The following is a 26,252-nucleotide window of genomic DNA, read 5'->3' on the forward strand; positions in this document are numbered from 1 at the left end:
TTAATGTGAATACATTTTTTGAAATCCTAACTTATTATTTTTAATGAAAGCAAATGCAGTTCTTCAGACATTTACAGTGATGATCCTGAATGCCATCCTGTATGATAAACATGTAAAATGAACGATGCCATCAAGACCTGTTTAGGCTGCAATGATGTATGTTGGTGAGAAAAGATGATCTTGGCACTATGGTATTTTGTTTTGACTACAAGCTTCCTTATATGGTTGAAGGCCTTGTGGGAATTTAAGATGTTGGACATAAACAACTACAGAAGAGCAATTATTTCTGTAAAACTGTTGTATAACCCTTTTAAACAACTATCGGTAACTGAAAAAAGCCTTAAACGCTGTTTACTGAATATGAACTGGTTTCCTCTCGTCGACAAATTGTTAACCTTTACAATGCACGGAAAAAGAACAGCTTTTTTTTTCCTACAGCAGTATCTCAACGCACAGCCAAACAAACTTCAAGTGGAAATGGGAGTGCACTTGCCCAAACCAGATGCATAACACATTAACCCTCAAACTACTGATTTTTTAAAACACATAAAATTATTCTTTATCCAGCAGGGAGAGGGTTAAAGTTACTGGGGCGAGGGTTAAAGTTACTGGGTGCTTAGCAACCCACTGCTACCCCTCTTGCTAATACATATTGTTAACACCATAGGGAAAACATTACCAGTGATAGCAGAAAATGGAACCCAGATGCCAAAACTAATATCCGTAACATAAGATTGAAACCTAGATGGTGACGCTCACCAAAAATCATAAAAAAGTAGGAAACAAGTTGGTAAAAATGACAGGACCAAAAATCCGCAACCATCAATCCTAGCACATGCCAGCAACAAATCCATTTTGTTTAATATGAAATTAATTTTTTAAGCTTTTCCCAAATCGATTTTTACTCAAAAACATTTGTTCTGCCACCATCCTCTTTAATACAATGTTTCTGATGTTTTTTTGGTTGTGTTTTTCAGGGCCTGTATGTTTTTGTGGTGTACTTTATCTTGCACAACCAACTCTGCTGGCCAGTGAAAGCCAGCTACAGTATGGAAATCAATGGTCATGCAAGTCCAGGGTCAACTTATCTCACACAAGGCAGCAGTGCACCGTCAGTGGGAGGAGAGATCAGCAAGTCTACTCAAAACCTAATTGCTGCAATGGAGGAGGTAACGTTTACCCAAACTGTATTTTCATTTAAGCCCGATCACAAGGTTGATAATCTAGATTTTTCTGACCGCACATATTTATCTTGAATGTATATGTGGGTATTCTTATCAGGAATCAAAATGTTGGTAATGAAATCCCACTAAAATAAGAGAAAAAAGACTTGAGCAGAAACAATTTATTTTCCTCATGTGATGTTAAAACATTCTCCTATAGGACAAATATATTTTTAACATTTTAGTGGGTCAATATTCCGCTGCCGGTGCCGCCCTGGAGCAACTTGGGTGCTCCAGGACAACAATCTCCCTGCAGTCTGCCATGGAGGGAGCTGGTAAGAGGACAGCACCATAGTGCCAAGCAGTAGGCGGAGGAACAAGGTAAACAAGTATAGGTATGAAAATGATAGTGGGGGAATAGGAGGCCAGTACTGGTTTGATTGTGAGGCTTCTCTTTTTATTCAAGGTGGAATGGAACAGTGGTATGGTCAGGGGATGGGGATTCTTCCTCTACGGTAGTAAAATAGGTGTTTGTGGTTCAGGAGCGGTCTGACGAGTCTCTTCAGAAGCTGTCAACGGGGCTTGTGGTCATTTCCCCTTGTCTGTCGCCAAATAAGAATATCCAGAAAGGTTAGGGGAGTGGGATGACAGAGTACTGAGCATGGCCTCCATCACTAAGCGTTAAAAGACTAACATTATTGAGCAACACGTTCTGAAGTGCAACACCATTATCAATGCCCATAGCCAAAAATAAAGCCTTTTGTTGACAATCCCAGGTTTTCCCTTTTAAGATGGACAGCCCCTAAATGGTAGCTGATGAAACAGTAGCAGTAGGTTTTTATATGGACATTCTGTCCCTACTCAACAACCAGGGCTATTAAAGGAAATCTGTGTACAAAGCCATCTAACACCAATTTGTAATGTACGTTGCTACACCTTCTTCAGGTACAGTCAGTTGCAGACACCAGAAAAGCTATAAAGGAAGTTCGGGAGCAGTGCTATTCAGATGCTGAATGTGGAAAAGGACTAGTGCCAATTTTTCCCCGGCATTGCATATATTGCGCTACTGTCATCCCAACACCCAAGGTGCTTTTTGGGAGCAGGGCAAAGGAAAATTCACCCAATAAGGGTAGAAATTAGTCTAGGCCTGAATAGGCCCAAACCGAGAGGCCCGATGCTAGCTCAAAATTGAGCCTCGAACTGCATCGAAATATTCTGGGAGAGCTGCCATCGCATGTCATGTCACTGAAGGCAGCTCACCCTTCAAGAGGTTTGAATTTTAAGCTGCTTGCATCACTGGCAGCGGCCTCAAGTTAGACCTGGGAGGTGGGTGGGAGAGGACAGTAAGAGGTGAGGCCGATTGTGGCTGGCAGTGGCTGTCAGGAGTGCTGAGGAGGCAAGAGAAGCACTCCTGCATGACAACAAAAAAAATTTCACTTACCATCATGGTGGCAGCCGCTTGCTAGACTGCATCCACACCAGCGAAACCTGAGTGCAGCAGGCCCAGCACTGGCTCTGCTCAGAGCAGCCAAATTTCACCGAGGGGGTCCTAAAACAGGCTTTCGGCTCCTCATTGGCATAGGCAAAGGGCCTAAAAATGTTAAAGTTTAAATGGTGCCATTCGTTAGTCACGACAATACACGTCTTTTGTTTGGGCGTCTGCATGTAACAACAAATTTCATCAGTATCTTCATTTGCATTACTTACTGTTTCATTAAGATAAATGGGTTATCATTTGTGGAAAAGCAAACAAAAGAACGTCATACAAGTCATTTAAGAATTCGTATACTAATATAGCTCTAATTTCTAGAGTTTTTATCCCCTCTGAAATATTGACTATCTGTGCTCCACTACTACCAAGACCCTAATTCACACCTTTATCACCTCAAGGCTTTCCTTCTCCAATGTGCTCCTTGTCTACCTCCCCATCTCTACCCTCGCAAAGGACAACTCATTCAGAATGCCATGGCTAGCATCCCCATCCACACAAAGTCCAGCCCTCCAATCATTCCCATCTTTGTCAAGCTCCCTGTACACAAATAAATTGATTTCAAAATCATCAATATCATCTCCAAATCCCTTCAAGCCCTCATTCCACTCAACCTTAGTGAAACAATCCATCCCTGTGCCTCACAATTACCTTCTCTTCCACTGACATCGGCTTACTCCCACCTCCATATGCTCTTCAGCCCACCATTACGCCACTGCTCTTTGGAACTCACGCTCTAACACACCTTGCCTTGCCACCTCCCTCCCTCCTTCCTTTCAAAAACCTCCTCATAACTCTTCTCTTAGACTGTGCTGCCTCCCAACCAACATTTCTGTTACCCCTCTACCTTCTGCTCTGTATCCATTTTATCCTCCACCCTATAAAGCACTTTGAGAGGCCTGCCTAGATTTTCTTCTGCAGCAGGAATTCCACCAGTAGCTTCCGAAGCTATGCCCAGTAGGTTTTCTAATTTAAGTATTGTTGGGCGAGGTCACAGCAGGATTTCCAGCAGTGCCAGGGAGCCCACCTTGGAGAGAAGGTTGTACTGTCATGGCTGTACCAGCAGAACATGGCCAGTCACCTCCAGGTCAACTGAAGTAGTGTGAAAATTTTACATGTCGTAAAATTTCGTGTCCATGCCGACCAAAAATGAGCCACCCAGCCTAATCACACTTTCCAGCACTTGGTCCGTAGCCTTGTAGGTCACAATACTTCAGGTTCACATCCAGGTACTTTTTAAATGAATTGAGGGTTTCTGCCTCTACCACCCTTTCAGGCAGTGAGTTCCAGACTCCTTCCACCCTCTGGGTGAAAATATTTTTCCTCAGCTCCCCTCTAATCCTTCTACCAATCACTTTAAATCTATGCCCCCTGGTTATTGACTTCTCTGCTAAGGGAAATAGGTCCTTCCTATCCACTCTATCTAGGCCCCTCATAATTTTGTCCAAATCATTAATATATATCACAAAAAGCAAGGGACCTAGGACAGAGCCTTGCGGAACCCCACTGGAAACAGCCTTCCAGTCACAAAAACACCCGTCGACCATTACCCTTTGCTTCCTGCCACTGAGCCAATTTTGGATCCAACTTGCAACTTTCCCTTGGATCCCATGGGCTTGTACCTTTTTGACCAGTCTGCCATGTGGGACCTTGTCAGAAGCCTTGCTAAAATCCATGTAGACTACATCAATTGCGCTACCCTCATCGACCCTCCTTGTTACCTCCTCAAAAAATTCAATCAAGTTAGTCAGACACAACCTTCCCTTTGTAAATCCATGCTTACACCCATCTTTTGGGCTATTTAAAATCTAAAACCTCCCTCCACTCCCTTAACAATACTGGAGACCAGAACACAATGCCATCCCTAATGCCCAGCGTTGCTACAGCATTAATGAAGGAAAATACATTGGATGACATATTTTCCTCATTAACATGCAATTTGTAAGCTCCGAAACACTATTATCACACATTAAGAAAATGTTTGCTTTAAATATACGGTTTTCTCATGAAAGTTTGACTGGGGAGCTAGCTGGCTGAGAAAACTCTGTTTGAACCATTGTGGGCAGGTGTTGTTATGCCGTCACTTTTGGAGGAAAATCCTCAATATGGCGGCAAACAGTAAGAAGCTGCAGAATGGCTCCCGACCAACTTCCCTTTCAGCTCTCCCCACTACTGACTGAAAATGTGGAGGAACATTTAGTATGTCTTCCTTAAATGAGAAATGTTTAGAAATGTAAATTGTTGCAATAATGAAAGAAGTGTTGACTAGCACGTTAGACCTTTTCTGTCATGAAGAATGTTACCATTGTTGGAAGCCAGTAATTAGCACCCCATGCTTGTTTCAATGCATATACACGAAACTCTGACTTCTCATACTCTCGTATAAATACAACCAAGTAGTACAACCACAGTTACCCACTCACATTACTCCCTGATACAGTGCTGCTAACTGCATTACAACTGGACATTTAGGACTTTCACAAATCCTAAATGATTAGCTATCTTTCAGCCAATGTACTGCTATGGTAGCAGTATTTTGTTTGTTGTACAGGTGCAGTTTAAGTATGTGCTGAATACGTCAACCAATTTAGATTGTTAATCAATAACTAACCATAGCTGGATTATTATTTCAACTTTTGCTGCAGGTGGTTATCATGTGTTTGGCTAGAGAAAATTTCACTGCCACCCATAAAATAAACAGTGGCTAATTGATGTAGTTAATTAGTTACAGAAACCTTCATATTGTTGAAAGTCTAATGATGCACAGGAAGTATTATCACGGTGTTTCATGCATGGACTCAAGTATGGGGAGATGGACCTGTTTTTATGGCTTGCATTTGGCCAATCTTCCTGTTTTGCACAAGAGCTTTTAGTAGATGGAAGTTAACTGATGTTATCAGTTGACATTCAACGGGGGTGAAATTGTTCTTTGGCGATAGCACGAAATGGGCAATAGCAGATTGGCAGCCTGTTTTACACCACGCTCAATGTTCTTTTCCATTGACTTCAAAGTCTTTGTCTTTGTGTTGTGGGGACACTTGCAGAACATGATTCGGAGATGAATGAGTTGGACAAAATAAGCATGTCAGCAGGTCATACTTAAATAAGTGCAAAGAAAGAACTTGCATTTTTATAGCACCTTTCATGTCCCCAGGACATTGCAAAGACAATGAATTACATTTGAAGTGGAGTCACTGTTCTTTTGTATACAAATATAAATTCACAGCAAGGTCCCACTAACACAATGAGATGAATAACAAGGTATTCTCTTTGGGTAAGGACAACTCCGCTACTCTTCTTGAAATAGTATTATGTGATCTTTTACATTCTCAGAGGGCAGACAGTGCTTCTGAGAATGCAGTACTCGCTCAGCACTGTACTGAAGTGTCAGCCTAGATTATGTGCTTAGGTACAGCTTGGACCCATGACATTCTGACTCTGAAGCAAGGGTGCTATGACTGACACAAATCACTGCACACAGGATGGAAAAATAAGGCAACATATGTACTCCATGAATAGTGTTGAAATAGCTACGGATGAGGTTGAAAGAGACCTTGCAAGCCTTAGTAAACTCAATGCTAAACATGTCCAACTGATGCAGTGCAGCAATCAACAAAGCAAATAATGTTAAACATCATAGTCAAAATAGTTGAATATGTCAGAGGAAATCATGTTCAAACTGGTCAGTGTTCTGGTCAGACTGCACCTTGAATACTGCATCCATTTCTGGTCACCAAGGAGATACAGGTTCAGACTAGTAAAAGGCAACTTTAGGACTGATGTCAGGAAGATCTTCTTCACACAGAGTGATCAACACTGGGAATGGACTTCCCAGTAGAGTGATAGAGGCAAAACCCCTGGATGTATTTAAGAAACAATTGGATGCTGTAATGGAGAGACTGCCTCTGGATAGATAATTAATATGGGCCAAATGGTCTTCCTCATCTGTAATTACTTGTGATCTTTTGAAGTGCAGGACATACTGATATTGGCAAACTTCATCAGTGTGTTGAATTTTTTGCTCATCTGGGAAGATGACCTTTATACTGTAAACACTGCATTAACTTACTGATCCACCTCTTTCAGGCATCCCTGACTGCAGCTTGCTGAAGGGTGTGACTCTGACATCCAAACATGGCACATCTCCTTGTCATCATCTCCCTCAACATGACCTGCAGGTTTCTTTCAGAAAAGATAGATATTCCCCCTCCCCACTGTGAATTAGCTTAATACAAACAAGAATAAGCAGAATTCAACAAGTTGCAACCAACAGGAAGTGCAGGTGCTGCTTTAAGGATCAGCACCTGGATGTTTGCACTGCTGCTCCCAATGCAGGACGCAAATCACACTGGAGTGCGCTAGCACCATGAGGAAGCCAGGGATACCTGGGAAAGTTCCCTCCGTGTGTCAGTAGCACAAAAAATGCCATGCCAAATATGCTACTGCTGCCGATGGGCAATGAGCGGAATTTATAGAAAAATAAGAAAGTTATTCTGCTATCTATACTATTGATTATAGATATTCTATTTTATCTATTCTTAAAGTTCTGTTAATGGCCTAGTGGGTAAAGGTACAGCTATAGGTGATACTGAGCCAAACCACCTGGTCTGATGTCCAGTCTGTGTGGAGTTAGCTGGTCTCAGCCTTGACAACAATTGGAATGCTGCAGTTGGCTTCAGCATCCCTGGGCTGGGTTGGGGAAAAATTAACTCCTGACATTTACTGTCTAGGCTCATAAATGAAAAATACCCATTTGGAGCATCAGCGGAACCGTACCCAGCAAGAGTTCATGCTGCAGGAGAAAAGCATTCAGGATTTTTATTTTAACTCATTTTAATGGACAAAAAATTTGTGAGCCTACAATTGTACAGGCACTGAGATTCCAGATATGCACTCCCAGCACAAGAAGCTCTGCACACGGAACGCTAAAAATGAAAATTTATCCCTAAGCGTCCTATTTTCCATTTGTTACTAAGTCAACATAAAAATTACAGGCACTCATAGGAGCTGTAGTGCTGGTATAAAATTAACCCATAGAGCTGGATTCTCCTCTTCACATGGGACAGAAATTTTGCCCACCGGCTCAAGATCATCACAACCCTGACCCACTTTCCTAGGTCTGTGGTCAGTTGCAATGCAGGGCAGGTTAGGTTCCAGAAGCATTCCCTGCCAACAAGTGGGAGTCAGCCAGTGTAAGTGAGCAAAACCCCAGTGGTGTTGCAACGACACTACAACATTATAAGAGATGACCAGGAATTTAAAGAGGAGAAGACAAAATCTTTTTAGGCCTCAGCCGAGACCAAGACCTAAAAAGGTGATGCTATGAGGCCAAAATGGAGCAAGAGGAGGCCTCTACTACGTCTCCTCCATTCAGAAAATTCAGGACCTTACTGCCACTAGCCTGGGCCTTCCATTTTTCACCATGTGATCCTGGAGGATGGACGGGAAGGAAATAGGTCAGGAACCTGAGCCTTACTTCTGTGGTGGTATTTGCATGCGGTGGGCAGTGAAGCGCTGGCCGGCAGGGAGAGGAAAGTTCAGATTGGGTGGGGAGGCAGCCTTACACCTCACCGACCTTTTTTTCCTGTCATTTTCACTATTCCACCCGCACTATCTCTCCCTCACCCAATTTGGGGTGTATAATGGAGGAAAATCTAGCCCATGGATTCAGTAATGAAACATAAGTGCTGTCACCAGTAGAATAAGACACAGTTGAAAACTGATTGCAGTACTAACAGCAAGTAATGTAATGAAATGAAACTCTGCTTGAATTTAGTTTCCTTTTCAACTAGCAGTAAAGCAATACATGTTTCATGATATTCCATTAATAGCAAAATGGTGCAGTACATATCATGTTACTCTTAAAGGAATGGTTTATTCCAGAACCAGCTGTATATGATAGATTAGCTTGGCAGCCTTCAGTGAACATGTTGTCTATAAGTGGGTGTTAATATTTTCCACCACATTCTGTAGGCATCCAGATAAATAAATATCTGTGTGTTCACACAAATTGCTTGGAGCTTTATAGACACATGGATCATGGTCTTCGCTGTGAGACAGAAAATGTTCTGGTGCTGCTGTATTTCATTTAAAACCAACGACTTCTAAAAATAATGCTAGTTAACTTTGGAGTAGTAGCTCTATGTATAAAGCAATCATATTAAGAGCAGGTCATGTGTGATGAAAAGTTGACTGAATTGTTAAAATGAATGATGCTGTTGCAAATCTGCAATACATCGTGCTTTACAGTGATTGGACACATTTTGAGCCCATTCCATCAGAGGAAGGCACAGAGCAGAGATAGAAAGGGAATAAATATTGAAGGGACCACCATTTTGGTCTGTTCTTGTGCACTTCTTATCAAGGCAGCCTGACAGCAGGTCACTTGCTTTCCCTCTGAACAGCGAAGGTGTGTAGCATGGAGATCAAGGGAGGGAAGGAGGGAAAAAAATACATATACATTGAGGCTTTTAGAGAATGCATATAAAGTGAGTGAGACAGACTGTAGTGCAGTATTATATTAATCACAGAATGTTATTATTGAAACAAGTGAAGAACAACTTAATTTTTTTTCAATAAAAGTTTATTTTAAGCAACAGTGAAACTACATCTGCTTATTCTACTCGTGGAACTCCTTATGAATGGTGTTCCATAGAAATTCTAACAGCTAACCATCACGTACTAAACTATGGTTGCTATGTAGCCTATTTGAAATCTGTTGTTCATTGGTACCACAGTACAATTTCTCCAAGTCGTTCTGTGCTCCGGCAACCAAGGTCAAATCTGTCATCTCTATTTGTATCCTGTGTTATGCTACCAAATGCACAACATACCTAGATTGTTTTAAATCTAAAAAGACGGCTTGTTTAATATTTCCTAATGTTTAATCAGGATAAAATTTGACTTCGATTTACTTAATCCTCCATTGGGAACCAGGTCAAATCTGGATTACTTCCCTGTGCGTGTACATTCTGTGCCCAAAGATGGATATTGATCTCAATCACCAGTGCAGACATATCTTATGTATTTGCTTCTTTGTCTTAATGCATTGACATATAAGAAAAGTTGAATGTGGAATATTTCATTATCATGATTCCAACATATCCAGCAATGTTGACTGTCTGAGGACTGCAGCAGCACCTCTGCATCAAGATTTTAAAAAATAACCAGATTAGACATCTATAGTCAATCCAAACCATTTGGGAATTTAGAAAGGTGCCAGAGTTTCATGAAAGCCCAGAACAAAAAAAACATACACTCTGTTGCTGCTTTAACAATTCCTTATAAAACCGTACAAAAACAGCACACATTTGTTGAAGTAATTTTCATTTTCAGAAAGAGAAATATCAGAAATTTTAAATACAACAAATTGAAGGATTACTCACAGGGAGATTTCTGCTTTCCAACTTTCATAGATTGATATAAACTTTACACACTCTATGATTTGTGCTCTACATTCATACTGTCCAGTTATAGTCTAACTGCTATTACAATAATAATGCAAAGTGAATAATAATTCCTTAAATCCCATCTATTTCCATATGGATTTACTTTTTTATTTGCTGCAGCGCCTGAACTAAATGGCCTCCTCCATGGTCATGCCACATAATGCATTTTATGCTTGGTACAGATGTAATCAAAGGTTAGTCATGATGTGGAGATGCCGGTGATGGACTGGGGTTGAAAATTGTAAACAATTTTAAAACACCAAGTTATAGTCCAACGATTTTTATTTGAAATCTACAAGCTTTCGGAGGCTTCCTCCTTCCTCAGGTAAATGTTCAGGAGCTCCTTGAAGCCTACGCATTTATACATCACAGAACAATACATGGTGTTTACAGACTGCCCCTGCAACTGCCCGTTGCCAAGGCAATCACCGTGTTCAGACAGAGAGGTGTCACCTACAGAACCCCCGAATACACATTCAACAAAAAAACAAACAGGAAAAAAAACAGAGAGAGAGAGAGGCAGAAACATCCGGAAGGCAGAGAAAGCCAGCAAATGACCCATTATATTAAAAACAGATAGCTTTTGTTCGCTGGTGGGATAACGTGTAGCGTGACATGAACCCAAGATCCCGGTTGAGGCCGTCCTCATGGGTGCGGAACTTGGCTATCAATTTCTGCTCGACGATTTTGCGTTGTCGTGTGTCTCGAAGGCCGCCTTGGAGAACGCTTACCCGAAGATCGGTGGCTGAATGTCCCTGACTGCTGAAGTGTTCCCCGACTGGGAGGGAACCCTCCTGTCTGGCGATTGTTGCGCGGTGTCCGTTCATCCGTTGTCGCAGTGTCTGCATGGTCTCGCCAATGTACCATGATCCGGGGCATCCTTTCCTGCAGCGTTTGAGGTAGACAACGTTGGCCGAGTCACAGGAGTATGAACCATGCACCTGGTGGGTGGTGTCCTCTCGTGTGATGGTGGTATCTGTGTTGATGATCTGGCATGTCTTGCAGAGGTTACCGTGGCAGGGTTGTGTGGTGTCGTGGACGCTGTTCTCCTGAAAGCTGGGTAATTTGCTGCGAACGCTAGTCTGAGTTTGGGTGGCTGTTTAAAGGCGAGTAGTGGAGGTGTGGGAATGGCCATAGCGAGGTGTTCGTCGTCATTGATGACATGTTGAAGGCTGCGGAGAACATGGCGTAGTTTCTCCGCTCCGGGGAAGTACTGGACGACGAAGGGTACTCTGTTGGTTGCATCCCGTGTTAGTCTTCTGAGGAGGTCGATGCGATTTTTCGCTGTCGCCCGTCGGAACTGTCGATCGATGAGTCGAGCGTCATATCCCGTTCTTACCAGGGCGTCTTTCAGAGTCTGTAGGTGTCCATCCCGTTCCTCCTCGTCTGAGCAGACCCTGTGTATTCGCAGGGCCTGTCCATAGGGGATGGCCTCTTTGACAGAGAAATTCATCAGGAGAATGAGGCTCCGGGAATTCTACCACAAACCCCAAGATTTCAACAGCGAACCCAATGAGACAATCAATGATCCGGAACAGCAGACAGAGGGATCCGCGGTACAGCAACCGAAGAGGAAAGAGTCAAACTGGACTCCTCCGGAGGGTCGCTGCCCTCAGCTTGACATGTTTGCCCAAGCTGTCAGGAAATGCGTCAATGCCAGATTCATCAGGCGCACTCAGAAGACAGTCCAGAATGTCACCCGAGCACAACGCAACGCCATCAACGCTCTCAAGACCAACCGCAACATCGTCATCAAACCAGCGGACAAAGGAGGAGCCATCGTCATACAGAACAGAACGGACTATTGCAAAGAAGCATACCGACAACTGGACAACCAGGAACACTACAGACGGTTACCCGCAGATCCGACCAAAGAACGCACCCACCAGCTCAACAAACTGATCAAGACCTTCGATCCAGACCTTCAAAGCATCCTACGCACTCTCATCCCACGTACTCCCCACGTGGGAGACTTCTACTGCCTCCCAAAGATACACAAAGCCAACACACCCGGACGTCCTATCGTATCAGGCAACGGAACCCTGTGTGAGAACCTCTCTGGATACATCGAGGGCATCCTTAAACCCATCGTACAGGGAACCCCCAGCTTCTGTCGCGACACTACAGACTTCCTACAAAAACTCAGTACCCACGGACCAGTTGAACCAGGAACACTTCTCACCACGATGGACGTCTCGGCACTCTACACCAGTATCCCCCACGATGACGGCATTGCTGCGACAGCATCAATACTCAACACCAACAACAGCCAATCTCCAAACGCCATCCTACAACTCATCCGCTTCATCCTGGATCGCAATGTCTTCACCTTCGATAACCAGTTCTTTACCCAAACACACGGAACAGCCATGGGGACCAAATTCGCACCCCAATACACCAACATTTTCATGCACAAGTTCGAGCCGGACTTCTTCACTGCACAGGACCTCCAACCAACGCTATACACCAGATACATCGACGACATTTTCTTTCTATGGACCCACGGCGAAGAATCACTAAAGAGACTACACGATAACATCAACAAGTTCCATCCCACCATCAAGCTCACCATGGACTACTCCTCAGAATCAGTTTCTTTCTTGGACACACGAATCTCCATCAAAGACGGGCACCTCAGCACCTCACTCTACCGCAAGCCTACGGACAACCTCACGATGCTCCACTTTTCCAGCTTCCACCCTAACCACGTCAAAGAGGCCATCCCCTATAGACAGGCCCTGCGAATACACAGGGTTTGCTCAGACGAGGAGGAACGCGATGGACACCTACAGACTCTGAAAGACGCCCTGGTAAGAACGGGATATGACGCTCGACTCATCGATCGACAATTCCGATGGGCCACAGCGAAAAATCGCATAGACCTCCTCAGAAGACTAACACGGGACGCAACCAACAGAGTACCCTTCGTCGTCCAGTACTTCCCCGGAGCGGAGAAACTACGCCATGTTCTCCGCAGCCTTCAACATGTCATCAATGATGACGAACACCTCGCTATGGCCATCCCCACACCTCCACTACTCGCCTTTAAACAGCCACCCAACCTCAAACAGACTATCGTTCGCAGCAAATTACCCAGCTTTCAGGAGAACAGCGTCCACGACACCACACAACCCTGCCACGGTAACCTCTGCAAGACATGCCAGATCATCGACACAGATACCACCATCACACGAGAGGACACCACCCACCAGGTGCATGGTTCATACTCCTGTGACTCGGCCAACGTTGTCTACCTCATACGCTGCAGGAAAGGATGCCCCGGAGCGTGGTACATTGGCGAGACCATGCAGACACTGCGACAACGGATGAACGGACACCACGCAACAATCGCCAGACAGGAGGGTTCCCTCCCAGTCGGGGAACACTTCAGCAGTCAGGGACATTCAGCCACCGATCTTCGGGTAAGCGTTCTCCAAGGCGGCCTTCGAGACACACGACAACGCAAAATCGTCGAGCAGAAATTGATAGCCAAGTTCCGCACCCATGAGGACGGCCTCAACCGGGATCTTGGGTCCATGTCACGCTACACGTTACCCCACCAGCGAACAAAAGCTATCTGTTTTTAATATAATGGGTCATTTGCTGGCTTTCTCTGCCTTCCGGATGTTTCTGCCTCTCTCTGTTTTTTTTCCTGTTTGTTTTTTTGTTGAATGTGTATTCGGGGGTTCTGTAGGTGACACCTCTCTGTCTGAACACGGTGATTGCCTTGGCAACGGGCAGTTGCAGGGGCAGTCTGTAAACACCATGTATTGTTCTGTGATGTATAAATGCGTAAGCTTCAAGGAGCTCCTGAACATTTACCTGAGGAAGGAGGAAGCCTCCGAAAGCTTGTAGATTTCAAATAAAAATCGTTGGACTATAACTTGGTGTTGTAAAATTGTTTACAAAGGTTAGTCAACAGCTCCAGTGACATTTAAAGTTTTCCTACTTATACAAGCCTTGGCTCTTCTGCACTAAAGCAAATGGGAGGCAATGTGCCAGGTAGAAACCAGGCAGCTGTTTTCTTCATTAATGCATTACTGAAGTCTGACTTAAGTATAGTAAGCGATTTCTAGCTCTGTCACAGAGATATTTAATATTTCTTCCAATAAACACTTTCTATAAAATCCATGTTTTGACTCTCTCAATAGCCATTCCTTTCAATGGTTCTGCATATATCTTTTCTATGCAGCTCAGGCTCTACTCTGTACTGCGTACTGTGCCACAAAGAAGATAGAGGTTTAACATCTAGATATACCTAACCATCATAGCCTCGTACAAGGATCACTACTTTGCATATGATAGTTGCAGTCGACCATGCGCTCTTGACCTGATCCCATTTCCAAAGCATGTGTGGTATAGTGGCAGTAGGTATATGTTGATAATTGCTTTAACTGACAGATACAGGATAAATCGAGGCAGGAATTGCTAGATTGGATAGATTAATTGTATAACACATATATAAAATAATGCTCTCATGAGGAATAAAGGTACATCGGTGATTTTTTAAAACATGAACAGAATTCTTTCAAATTGATTTATGAGACTTTATGCACTTCAGAAAGGTATCTGTGAAAATGGTGTCCTAATGAGAAATTCTGGTAGAGTAGGCTCTTTTGCTTCGAGATATGATTCAAAATGATCCTTGTTTATACTTCGAGTCAGTTTTTTAACTTGTGTAATTAATTGGATCACTCGGCAAGACTTGTACTACAGTCCATCAAATATTAGAATCATAGAAAATTTACAGCACAGAAGGAGGCCATTCGGCTCATCGTATCTGCGCTGGCTGAGAAACGAGCCACCCAGCCTAATCCCACTTTCGCGCATTTGGTCCGTAGCCCTGCAGGTCATGGCCCTTCAGGTGCACATCCAGGTATTTTTTAAATGAGTTGAGGCTTTCTGCCTCTACCACCCTCTCAGGCAGTGAGTTCCAGACCCCCACCACCCTCTGGGTGAAAACATGTTTCCTCATTTCCTCGCTAATCCTTCTACCAATCACTTTAAATCTATGCCCCCTGGTTATTGACTCCTCCACTAAGGGAAAAAGATCCTTCCCATCCACTCTATCTAGGCCCCTCATATTTTTGTACACCTCAATCAAATCACCCCTCAGCCTCCTCTGTTTCAAGGAAAACAACCCCAGCCTATCCAATCTGTCATCATAGCTAAAATTCTCCAGTCCTGGCAACATCCTCGTAAATCTCCTCTGCACCCTCTCGAGTGCAATTACATCCTTCTTGTAATGTGATGACCAGAACTGTGTGCAGTGCTCAAGCTGTGGCCTAACTAGTGTTTTATACAGTTCCAGCATAACATCCCTGCTTTTATATTCTATGCCTCAGCTAATAAAGGAAAGCATTCCATATGCCTTCTTAACCACTTTATCTACCTGTCCTGCTACCTTCAGGAATCTGTGGACATGCACTCCAAGGTCCCTCACTTCCTCTACACCTCTCAGTATTCTCCCATTTATTATGTATTCCCTAGCCTTGTTTGCTCTCCCCAAATGCATTACCTCACACTTCTCCGGATTGAACTCCATTTGCCACTTCTCTGTCCATCTGACCATTCTATTGATATCTTCCTGCAGTCTACAGCTTTCCTCCTCACTATCAACCACACAGCCTATCTTTGTGTCATCCGCAAATTTCTTAATCATGCCCCCTACGTTTAAGTCAAAATCGTTAATGTATACCACAAAAAGCAAAGGACCTAGTACCAAGCCCTGCGGCACCCCACTGGAAACAGCCTTCCAGTTGCAAAAACACCCGTTGACCATTACCCTTTGCTTCCTGCCACTGAGCCAATTTTGGATCCAATTTGCCACATTCCCTTGGATCCCATGGGCCTTTACTTTTTTGACCAATCTGCCATGTGGGACCTTGTCAGAAGCCTTGCTAAAATGCATGTAGACTACATCAATTGCGCTACCCTCATCGATCCTCCTTGTCACCTCCTCGAAAAATTCAATCAAGTTAGTCAGACACGACCTCCCCTTAACAAATCCATATCACACAGATTGAAAATTATACACTCGGATCAAGGTAATTGGTCAACAGTAGATATGAACAACAACTTGCATTCATATAGCACCTTTAATGTAGTAAAATGTCCTAAGACACTTCACAGGAGTGATTATCAAACAAAATTTGACACCAAACCTCATAAGGAGATATTAGGACAAGCGACCAAAAGCTTGGTCAAAGAGATAGGTTTCAAGGAGCATCTTAAAGGAGGAGAGCGAGGTAGAGAGAAGCGAAGAGGTTTAGGGAGGGAATTCCAGAGGTTAAGGCCTAGGCAGCCGAAGGCATGGCCGTCAATGGTGGAGCGATTAAAATTGGGGATGCACAAGATGCAAGAATTGGAGGAGTGCAGAGATCTCGGAGGGTTGTAGGGCTGGAGAAGGTTACAGAGACAGGGAGGGGCGAGGCCATGGAGAGATTTGAAAACAAGGATGAGAATTTTAAAATTGAGGCATTCCCGGGCCTGGAGCCAATGTAGGTCAGCAAGCGCAGGGGTTGGTGGAGAACGGAACTTGGTGTGAGTTAGGATACAGGCAGCAGAGTTTTGGATGAGCTCCAGTTTATGGAGGGTGGAAGATGGGAGGCTGGCCAGGAGAGCATTGGAATAGTCAAGTCTAGAAGTAACAAAGGCATGGATGAGGGTTTCAGCAGCAAATGAGCTGAGGCAGGGGCGGAGACAGGCGATGTTACAGAGATGGAAATAGGCGGTCTTGGTGATGGAGCGGATATGTGGTCGGAAGCTCAGGGTCAAATAGGATGCCAAGGTTGCGAACGGTCTAGTTCAGCCTGAGACAGTGGTCAGGGAGAGGGATGGAGTCCGCAGCTAGGGAACAGAGTTTGTGGAGGAGAATGAAGACAATGGCTTCGGACTTCCCAATATTTGGTTGGAGGAGATTTTTGCTCATCTAGTACTGGATGTCAGAGAAGCAGTGTGACAAATGAGTGACAGTGGAGGAGTTGAGAAAGGTGGCGGTGAGGTAGAGCTGGGTGTCGTCAGCATACATGTGGAACCTAACGACGTGTTTTCAGATGATGTTGCTGAGGGGCAGCTTGTAGCTGAGAAATAGGAGTGGGTCACGGATAGTCCCCTTGGGGGACTCCAGAGGTAACAGTGCCGGAGCGGGAAGAAAAGCCATTGCAGGTGATTCTCTGGACTGGATAGGAAAGAATGGAACCAGGCGAGCACAGTCCCTCCCAGCTGGACGACAGAGGAGAGGAATTGGAGGAGAATGGTGTGGTCAACCATGTGAAGGGTTGCAGACAGGTTGAGAAGGATGAGGAGGGATAGTTTATCATGGTCACAGTCACATAGGATGTCATTGACTTTGATAAGGGCTGTTTCAGTACTGTGGCAGGGGCAGAAACCTGATTGGAGGGATTCAAACATGGCATTGCGGGAAAGATAAGCATGGATTTGGGAGATGACAACACATTCAAGGATTTTGGAGAGGAATGGGAGGTTGGAGATTGGGCAGTAGTTTGCAAGGACAGAGAGGTCACAGGTGTATTTTTTGAGGGGGGGTGTTGATGGCAGATTTGAAGGGGAGGGGGACAGTACCTGAGGAGAGGGAAATGGTAACAATATCAGCTAACATGGGGGCCAGGAAGGGAATTTGGGTGGTCAGCAGTTTGGTGGGAATAGGGTGGAGGGAGCAGGAGGTGGGTCTCATGGTCAAGATAAGCTCAGAGAGGGCATGAGGGGATATAGGAGAGAAACTAGAGAATGACGCGAGTTCAGGGATTGGGAAGGGGGGATCTGTAAGGGAAGTTTGGCTTGGTGGGCTAGGGGAAAGGAGGGAAACGGCCTGGGAGCTGAATGGATGGTCTCAATCTTAGTGACATTCATCCATGAGCTTCTCGCACTTGTTGTTGGAGGTGAAGGGTTTAAGAAGATGGTTTGTAGTGGAGAAGAGAAACCGGGGGTTAACTTTGCATTCCAAGATGATCCTGGAATAGTGAGCAGTTTTGGCAGAGGAGAGCAGGACCTGATAGTGCTTTATGTGGTCCAGCCAGATCTGGCGATGAATGGCTAAACCAGTTGTCTGCCATAAACGTCCAAGTCTGCATCCTTTGGTTTTAAGGGAGCGGAGATTAGGGCTGTACCGGGGGAACAACCAGGGTGAGAGAGTAATGGTTTTAATGGGGACAAGGGCATCAAAGCTGGAGGTGAACTTGTGATTCAGCAGATCGGTAACTACAGAAATATCATGGTGAAAGGAAAGCCAAAGGCTAGACAGTTATTCATGATTGACTCGATGGGAATAGAGAGGCCACATGAGATGGCAAAGTCGAGGGAGTGGCCTTGAATATGGGTTGGGGAGTTTATATGGAGGGAGAGATTAAGGAGGATAAGAGGGCAGTGAACTCAGAGGAGAGAGAGCATGTTCAGTTGAGATGGAGGTTGAAGTTACCGAGGATGAGATATCCATCCAATTAGCAGTATTCTGGATGCTTCATAGAAGAACAGTGTAACCAGTTATCGGTCTAAAGTAAACCAATTAATGTGGTATCTTAACTAGAGCTGAAAATGAGATTTGTATCGGTACACGCTTGACATGTGACTATGTGAGGTGCTCTTATCTAGAATCAGAGAATCCAAAAAAAAGCCCCAATTTTATTGCAACTGAAATTCCAAACTTGATTCACAGTTTACAGCTGCTGTCAAACTGACAGTGTAACCAATGGTGCAGAATTATTTGCTCTAATCCTATATGAAATGTTCATTATTAGTATCTTTACCAGCCATTAGAGATAAGAGTCATGTCTGTCTGGGTTGAGTAGATTCAAATCCAGGTCCCAAAGATGGAAAGGAAGTGGTATAACTGCTAAACTCATTCCTTACAGAAATTTCTATTTGTGGCTTAATATTTTGTGCTCCCTGTTAGAAAATATTATTGATGTCACAATAGCCCCACAATTCTTGGATGCACAACAACTTATCAATTCATTTCTTGCCCACAAATGCACAAATGAGGAAAATGAAGAGTATAAGAAAAAAAGAATTTTCAGTGTTATAGAAAGATAGTCCATTACATTTAATTAAATGTCCTCCATAATAGTTATTCATAATCCTAACTGGTATGAAATTGGCAGTCATAAAACACTGCTGATTCATTTATAATTTTACCTAACGGTCTCATTTACTCTTGCCTACATTGGAAGATACAACATACAGGGTGAACTTGTATCAGCTGTTCATTTCAAGTTGGATTGGTAATTTTAGGCACTTCCAATAAAAGCATTAGTCAGAGTTTCACTGATACATATCTAACAAAGTTCTGTGGCCTTTCCTAATGAGTACAGTTTAGGATTTTCACAAACAGATGCAGTATAATATAGTTAACAAGGGTTTGCATAACGTCTTGCTGTTGTCATGCAAAACAGGCAGTCCAAATGAGCTCAGTTGGACAATTTGAAACTCTCTATCATACAAAGTAAACCCACTGTTATGGTAGGTATGATTTTAATTGTTGAGATCAGTGTATAGTCATCATAGTGTTTGCTTAAAAGGAATGAATGTACAAAGATAATATTTTGCATAAAGGAGCTTCCATTGAGAGGTTTTCACTGTATTAACCTTTCAGATACTTTTCCTTGGTATACAGTTTTTACTTTACCTTATAGTAGAAGAACTTGCATTGACATAGCGCCTGATCACATCTCTCAGAAATGTCCCAAAGTACTTCACATACACTAAATTACTTTAAAATGGAATCACTATTATGTAGGTATACAACAGCTATTTTGCACACAGTAAGATTCCACAGCAATGAAGTGAATGACCAGTTAGTTAGATGGGCAGTGTTGGTTGAGGGAGAACTGTTGGCCAGAACAGTGGGAAAACTCCCTGCAGTTCTTCAAATAACACCATGGAATCTTTAACATCCACCTAAACCAAGGGAACAGGCAGATGTGGCCTCAGTGCAACATCTCATCCAAAGGACAATATCTCTAACAGTGCACCATCCCTTCATACTGCACTAGATCAAGGGTAAATTTCTGCGGGGGATTCTCCGGCTCATCCACTGTTATTTACCCATTTTTTTCACGTTTCTGTGTCTCTTCCACAAACATTACGCAGGAGAACGCCAGCAGAAATTCACGGCCCTGCGTGCTGGAGTGAGGGTCAAACCCACAACTTGAGAATACTACTAGCTGAGCCAAGCAGACACTTAGAATTATTAAAGGAACAGCATTTTCACAAAAATAGTGTTTGGCAAACTTTTTCTGTTTGTATTCTTGTATTCAATAAATGCATCATTATGTCACTTGCAGTTGCACGGGTTGCACGGTCCTAACACTGCCCCTGGTTGTTTTATCTTGATTTGTTAATCTAACATAAATTATGCATTTCTTATATTTAAGTTTCTAATTGTTAGAAGTTTGTTCTTTCCTTAGATACCTGCTGACTGGGAACGAGCCTCTTTGAGACCAAGCAGTCAAACAAGCAGTATCTTCAAGCAAAGTCCACAGAATGGCAGCACCTATGCCACCACAGGGGGTTATGCCAACAGCAACCTGGTGGCAGATGAGGAGTCACAGGAGTTTGATGATTTAATATTTGCCTTAAAAACTGGTGAGTGATTAATACACAATCTGCTGATAGAAGTGAAAATACCTTACTTTGCCAAATGATTAGTCCATGCAAAGACTCCTGTTCCCAAGGGAAGCTGAGACAGCAAACCTGATGACACCACTAGGAAGAATTGTAATATTGGATGTTTTCTTGGTAGCATGTCCATCAGCCATGTCTTCATTGGCAAGAATCAGGCCACAGTTAACCATTACTGTCACTGGATGTGCCAGCCCTTTGTTGCATGGTAGCTGCAGGTATCCTTATAGCAAATAGCACAGCTCTGCATCTGCCTTCCTGCAGAGTGGCACCTTGGCAGGTGCAGCCAATCAGGCTATACTGGCTCTCCATCACCCTTGCCTGCCAATGAAAGCATGACATATTATAATTGGAGTGTTTCCAAGGATGCATCTAACATTACAGTTAGTCATACGTTCACATAGCTTAGTGATACCATCTGGTCTACTGTCCCAGATTCCTTTGAGAAAAGCAGTCTCTGCACAGTCTAATCATCTCCCAAAGTGAGGTATGTTCATCTGTATCTGCAGATGCAGGTGCGCAGGTACAAATGGGTGTGCACAGAGCATCTCTTGTTCAGCCAGGTCTACTTGATATACCACAGTAGGTCCTCCTGCTCTTCCATTTATCACCAGCCTCTATCTTCTGTTGCCGACCCAGTTTTCAATCTGCCTGGACAATTTGTTAACTATTCCACGAGCCTTAAGCTTTCTTATTCGCCTCACATGAGGAACTAAATCAAATGCCTTTTGAAAATCTGAAAAATATATCCATTGGACTACCCTCATCCACTAGCTTAGTTACCCCCTCAGTGAGTATCAGTAAGTTTGTACGGGCATAATCTATTACTTCCGAAATCATGCTCACTATGATACCTATGTTCTTTAAATGTTCTTCTTTGCATCCCAAGGAATGTTTACAAGTATTTTTGCCACTATGGATGTTAGGCAAACTGGCCTGTAATTACCAGGTTCATGCCAACGTCCTCTTTTGGACATTGGATCTACATTTGCAACACTTCAGTCCTCGGGTACCTCTCGAGTCTTTATGGCGCCTTGAAAAATACCAACCAAAGCATCACTAATGTCACTTTTAATTCCTTAAGGACCCTAGGATGTTTCCCACCTGGCACAGGAGCTTTGTAGATGTTTAATCCTTCCAGTTTCTAAATTACACATTTTTACTAATTTCTTTATGTACTTTGAGACCACATGAGCTTCAGAGTTATGGGTGAGAATTTTAACTCTCGGCCGGGCAAACAGCCCAGCGAGCAGCCAGCCCGTCCAGGGATGGCAGCGGGAGGCCCAGCTGATATTAATGACCAGATCTCATTAACATGCCACAGAACAATTTCCCACCCAAAATGGAAAGAAAGTCAGTGGGGAACAGTGGTAAGTTGTGCAGCCCAGAGGCTGTCTGCCGTGTCCAAGGTAAGTGCTGGGATGGGGGTTCCGGGACGGTCAGCGGTTCGCAAAAGATGGTGTTGTCGGGGGGGAGGTCCGAGGCTGAGGAGGCCTTCACTTACCTGATGTAGGAGTCTGAATGGCCTCCATTGTAAAGAGCTGATATGCATAATAGAGCAAGCATCTTTAGGGGGTCCAGGCCTGGAGGTGGGCACCATCTAAATCCCAGTACTTACCTTGGACATGGCAGACAGCCTCTGGGCTACACAATTTACCACTGCTCCCCACTGACTTTCCATTTTGGGTGGGAAATTGGTCAGTGGCATGTTAATGAGGTCCGGTCATTAATATCGGCTGGGCCGCCCGCTGCCATCTCGATGTCCAGGTCATTAGGAAGGCCAGCACCAAGGAAATTCTCCCTCTCCTCAGCCCTGCCCACGCTGACATTAGCGCCATGTTTGAGATGGACAGAAGTTCCACCCCAACCAGGGCCTTGTATGAATTACAAGCGGACTTGATTCAGAGTGGAGACCCGGTGTCCCAGGAGCACTGTTGGTGCCACGGAAATTCCGCCCCTGTGATGCATGTATTTTTCAGTATCAGTAAGATTTGTAATATTTTTACCTGATATGCAGTATTGCTTCAGTAAATTTTCCATTTTATAACAATGAGCAAGCCACTATTGTATTTAGGCTGCAATGAAACCGTGGTAAGCACCAGAAATTATGCCGCAGGTCCTAGACTGTCCACCAGCAATGCCACGGGTGAGCTACTAGTGTGAAAAATAGTCTGTTCTGATAAGGAATGTCCTTGGATCTAACCAAATCCATATATTAACGCATGCATGACTGAGGGAGTGATGCTGATATGAGCTTAAAAATGTCTTCATGATAAAGTGCTTGGCAAACCTTTCCTAATTCAGTAACATAAATCATGTTGAAATGCAGCATCCTGTCACCTGCACGTGGTATCGTCGTGGCTGTTCTTCCTCCCTAAACAAGAAACAGTTTGCCAAATAGGATTTCATGAAGCCAATGCCCTTAAATACAGATCTCTATGAAGATTTATTACGTGTAGGCTTACAACACAGTTTTGCAGCAGTACAATCATTATGTACCTGCTTTCTATTTTAACAGTAGTAAACTCAAAGGTGTGTGTTCAACGTAGGTTACAGGACATTAAGGACTATTTAATATGAGTCAAAGCCTACTCTTAAAACACACAACACTGTAATAAAACCAATTTAAACATGCACTTTGTGACCTAGCAACATAACGTAGCAACTGCTCTGATTTATAAACTGGGCTCCTAATGTGATATTTATTATCTCATTGGGTCCCCCCTATCTTTTTTAAATACACTTTACTTGGGTAAAGTATTAAAATAATCACGTGACTGACAGCAAATTATCAATTTCCATTATGTTGTATCTTCTAATATCTTACAAGGAGAACTGAAATAGATAAGGAATACATATTGGCCTTCTGCAGGACAAGGCAAATATTACGAGCATACAAAATTGACAGGCAGAAAAGACCAGCTGGTCCATCAAGCCTGCCCCACACCATGATGGCCAGTCCATCTAAATACTTCTTCCTACCCCCAAACTCCTACCCTTACACTCACCCCCGCAGCCATGTACTCTCCGGGGAGAGGCAAAAAAAACCAAAAAAAAAACCAGGGCCAATCAGGGAAAAATACTCTGTAAAATTCCTCTCCAAACCTGTTAGGCGATCAAAACCATTCCGGGAAACCACATGGACCAAATATTATCTATAAAGACGCTTACCTTCTATATGATGTGATCTCTGCCCCAGGAAGCGGTTCAACTCCCTCTTGAAGGCATTCAGAGGATCAGTACCCACCACAGCAGCCAGCAATGTATTCCAGAGGCTCACAGTTCTCTGGGAAAAGAACAACTGCCTAACATCCAATCTAATCCTACTCTTCCATAGTTTAAATTCGTGTCCCCTGGTCCTTCTCACCCTGTTAAACTGGAATAATCTATCAATAGGATCTATCCAGCCCTTTAATTACTTTTTAGACCTCTATTATGTCACCTCTAAGTCCACGCTGTTATAAAGTAAATATAAAGTAAATAGAACACGGTCCTTGAGCCTATCTGAGTAGCTGAGGTTCTTTAAGCTAAGAATCATTCTTGTAGCTCTTCTTTGGATCTTTTACAAAGCCACTACATCACCATTACGTGGGGAACCAAAACTCGGCACAGTACTCCAGATGCAGGCTGACTAGCAAAAAGAAAATATAGAACTGGAGGAGGTTTTAGAGGTAGGGTGGGATGAGGAAGAAGAGCATTTTGTAAACAGGTATGAGGATTTTGAAGTCAGTACTTTAGAGGAAGTGGAGCCAGTAGAGGCTGGCAACAAAAAAGGGTGATAGCTGAGCATAACTTAATGTGGGCAGGAATGAGAGTGGTAGAATTTTAGATGAATTGGAGTTTGAGTCAGATCCTGTCCTCAACGATGTTCACTCAACAGGAGTCACTGGATAGCGATTAGAAGCAGGAACCCTAACTAATTTTTTATTATAACATTAGTCTAGAGACACTGAGACCAATTATGGTAATATAAATGCTTTCCCAATGTAGATCAGCTTACTCAACACAACACACAGTTCAGTGCCACTCCACATGATTCATTTATCCATTGAGCCATTCAGAGAATTTCTATGCTGCCGTATTCAAAAGGATAACCTTCAGTGGTTTGAAAGTTATTTCCAGGCCATAAACTCTGGTGCTATCTGTTGAAAAGAACCAACACGCCTCTCTTAATGATTCTAAATGAATGTTTTTGTTGCTTCAGGGGCAGGCCTCAATGCCAGTGACAATGAATCATGTCACGGAAGCCAAGATGGTGGAAGCATTGCTAATTCACAGATTGTGGAGCTGCGAAGAATACCAATAGCAGACACTCACCTCTAACACCCTTTTGTGCTTTTTAAATCAAATTTGTCCATATTTTTATACTTTACAGATGTACTTCTTTTGCACTAAAATTTTGCATTTAAATATGTAGAACAGTGTTATACTTTTCAATGTTTATACAACATTTTTGTAATTTTCAACTGATTATGACCTTAGCCTTCAATCAAATCTATTTAAAAAGCATTTCCTGTAGGGTTTTTTACATAGTTAAAGCGAAGTAAATTTTAACTCACTGTGACTAACTGGGATGTACAATTTATGTAGGATTTAGATACAAACTCTAAAATAAAAACTAGCAATAAATTACTTGTGTAAAACATTAACATCTTTCTGTAGAAATAACACAATAAAAAGCATTTTGTGTTCATTTCTGAAAGTGTGAGTGCAAAAAGCAAGCCAGTTTTAAGTTCTTCCTACGGTGTCATTCTTGTATATTGTATCATGCTGACTTAGCACATACTCTTACACAAAGCACTAAAATGTGTTATTTTATACACTCAGTCTATCCACTATGTGTAGGGTTGTAACACTATAAATATGTCTGTTGGAGGCTAAACAACAACTTGCATATATTTGGAACATAGGAACAGGAGTAGGCCATTCAGCCCCTCGAGCCTGCTCCGCCATATGATAAGATCATGGCTGATCTGTGATCTAACTCCCTATACCTGCCTTTGGCCCAAATCCCTTAATACCTTTAGTTGGCAAAAAGCTATTTATCTCAGATTTAAAATTAGCAATTGAGTTAGCATCAATTGCCGTTTGTGGAAGAGAGCTTCAAACTTCTACCACCCTTTGTGTGTAGAAGTGTTTTCTAATCTCGTTCCTGAAAGGTCTGGCTCTAATTTTTAGACTGTGCCCCATCGTCCTAGAATCCACAACCAATGGAAATAGTTTCTCCCGATCCACCCTATCTGTTCCCCTTAATATCTTATAAACTTCAATCAGATCACCCCTTAACCTCCGAAACTCCAGAGAATACAACCCCAATTTGTGTAATCTCTCCTAATTACTTCACCCTTGAAGTACGGGGATCATTCTAGTAAACCTACGCTGCACTCCCTCCAAGGCCAACATGTCCTTCCGAAGGTGCGGTGCCCAGAACTGCTCCCAGTGCGGTGCGGTCTAACCAGGGTTTTGTATAGCTGCAGCATAACTTCTGCCCCCTTGTACTCTAGTCCTCTAGAT

The 26,252-nt window shown here is 43.3% G+C and overlaps 1 protein-coding gene across 1 annotated transcript in view; it reads left to right on the forward strand.

Moving 5' to 3' along the window:
- The window catches only part of adgrv1 (adhesion G protein-coupled receptor V1), a 507,287-nt gene extending 481,875 nt beyond the window's left edge, over nt 1–25,412 (forward strand). The window contains exons 87-89 of the mRNA XM_067982173.1: nt 978–1,169; nt 20,525–20,702; nt 24,943–25,412. Coding sequence (XP_067838274.1) covers nt 978–1,169; nt 20,525–20,702; nt 24,943–25,061 — 489 coding nt within the window. The 3' untranslated portion in view covers nt 25,062–25,412. The remainder of the gene's footprint in view (nt 1–977; nt 1,170–20,524; nt 20,703–24,942) is intronic.
- The last annotated feature ends 840 nt before the right edge of the window (nt 25,413–26,252 follow it).

This window comes from Heptranchias perlo, chromosome 4 (assembly GCF_035084215.1).
Source record: "Heptranchias perlo isolate sHepPer1 chromosome 4, sHepPer1.hap1, whole genome shotgun sequence".
Classification (NCBI taxonomy): Eukaryota; Metazoa; Chordata; class Chondrichthyes; order Hexanchiformes; family Hexanchidae; genus Heptranchias; species Heptranchias perlo.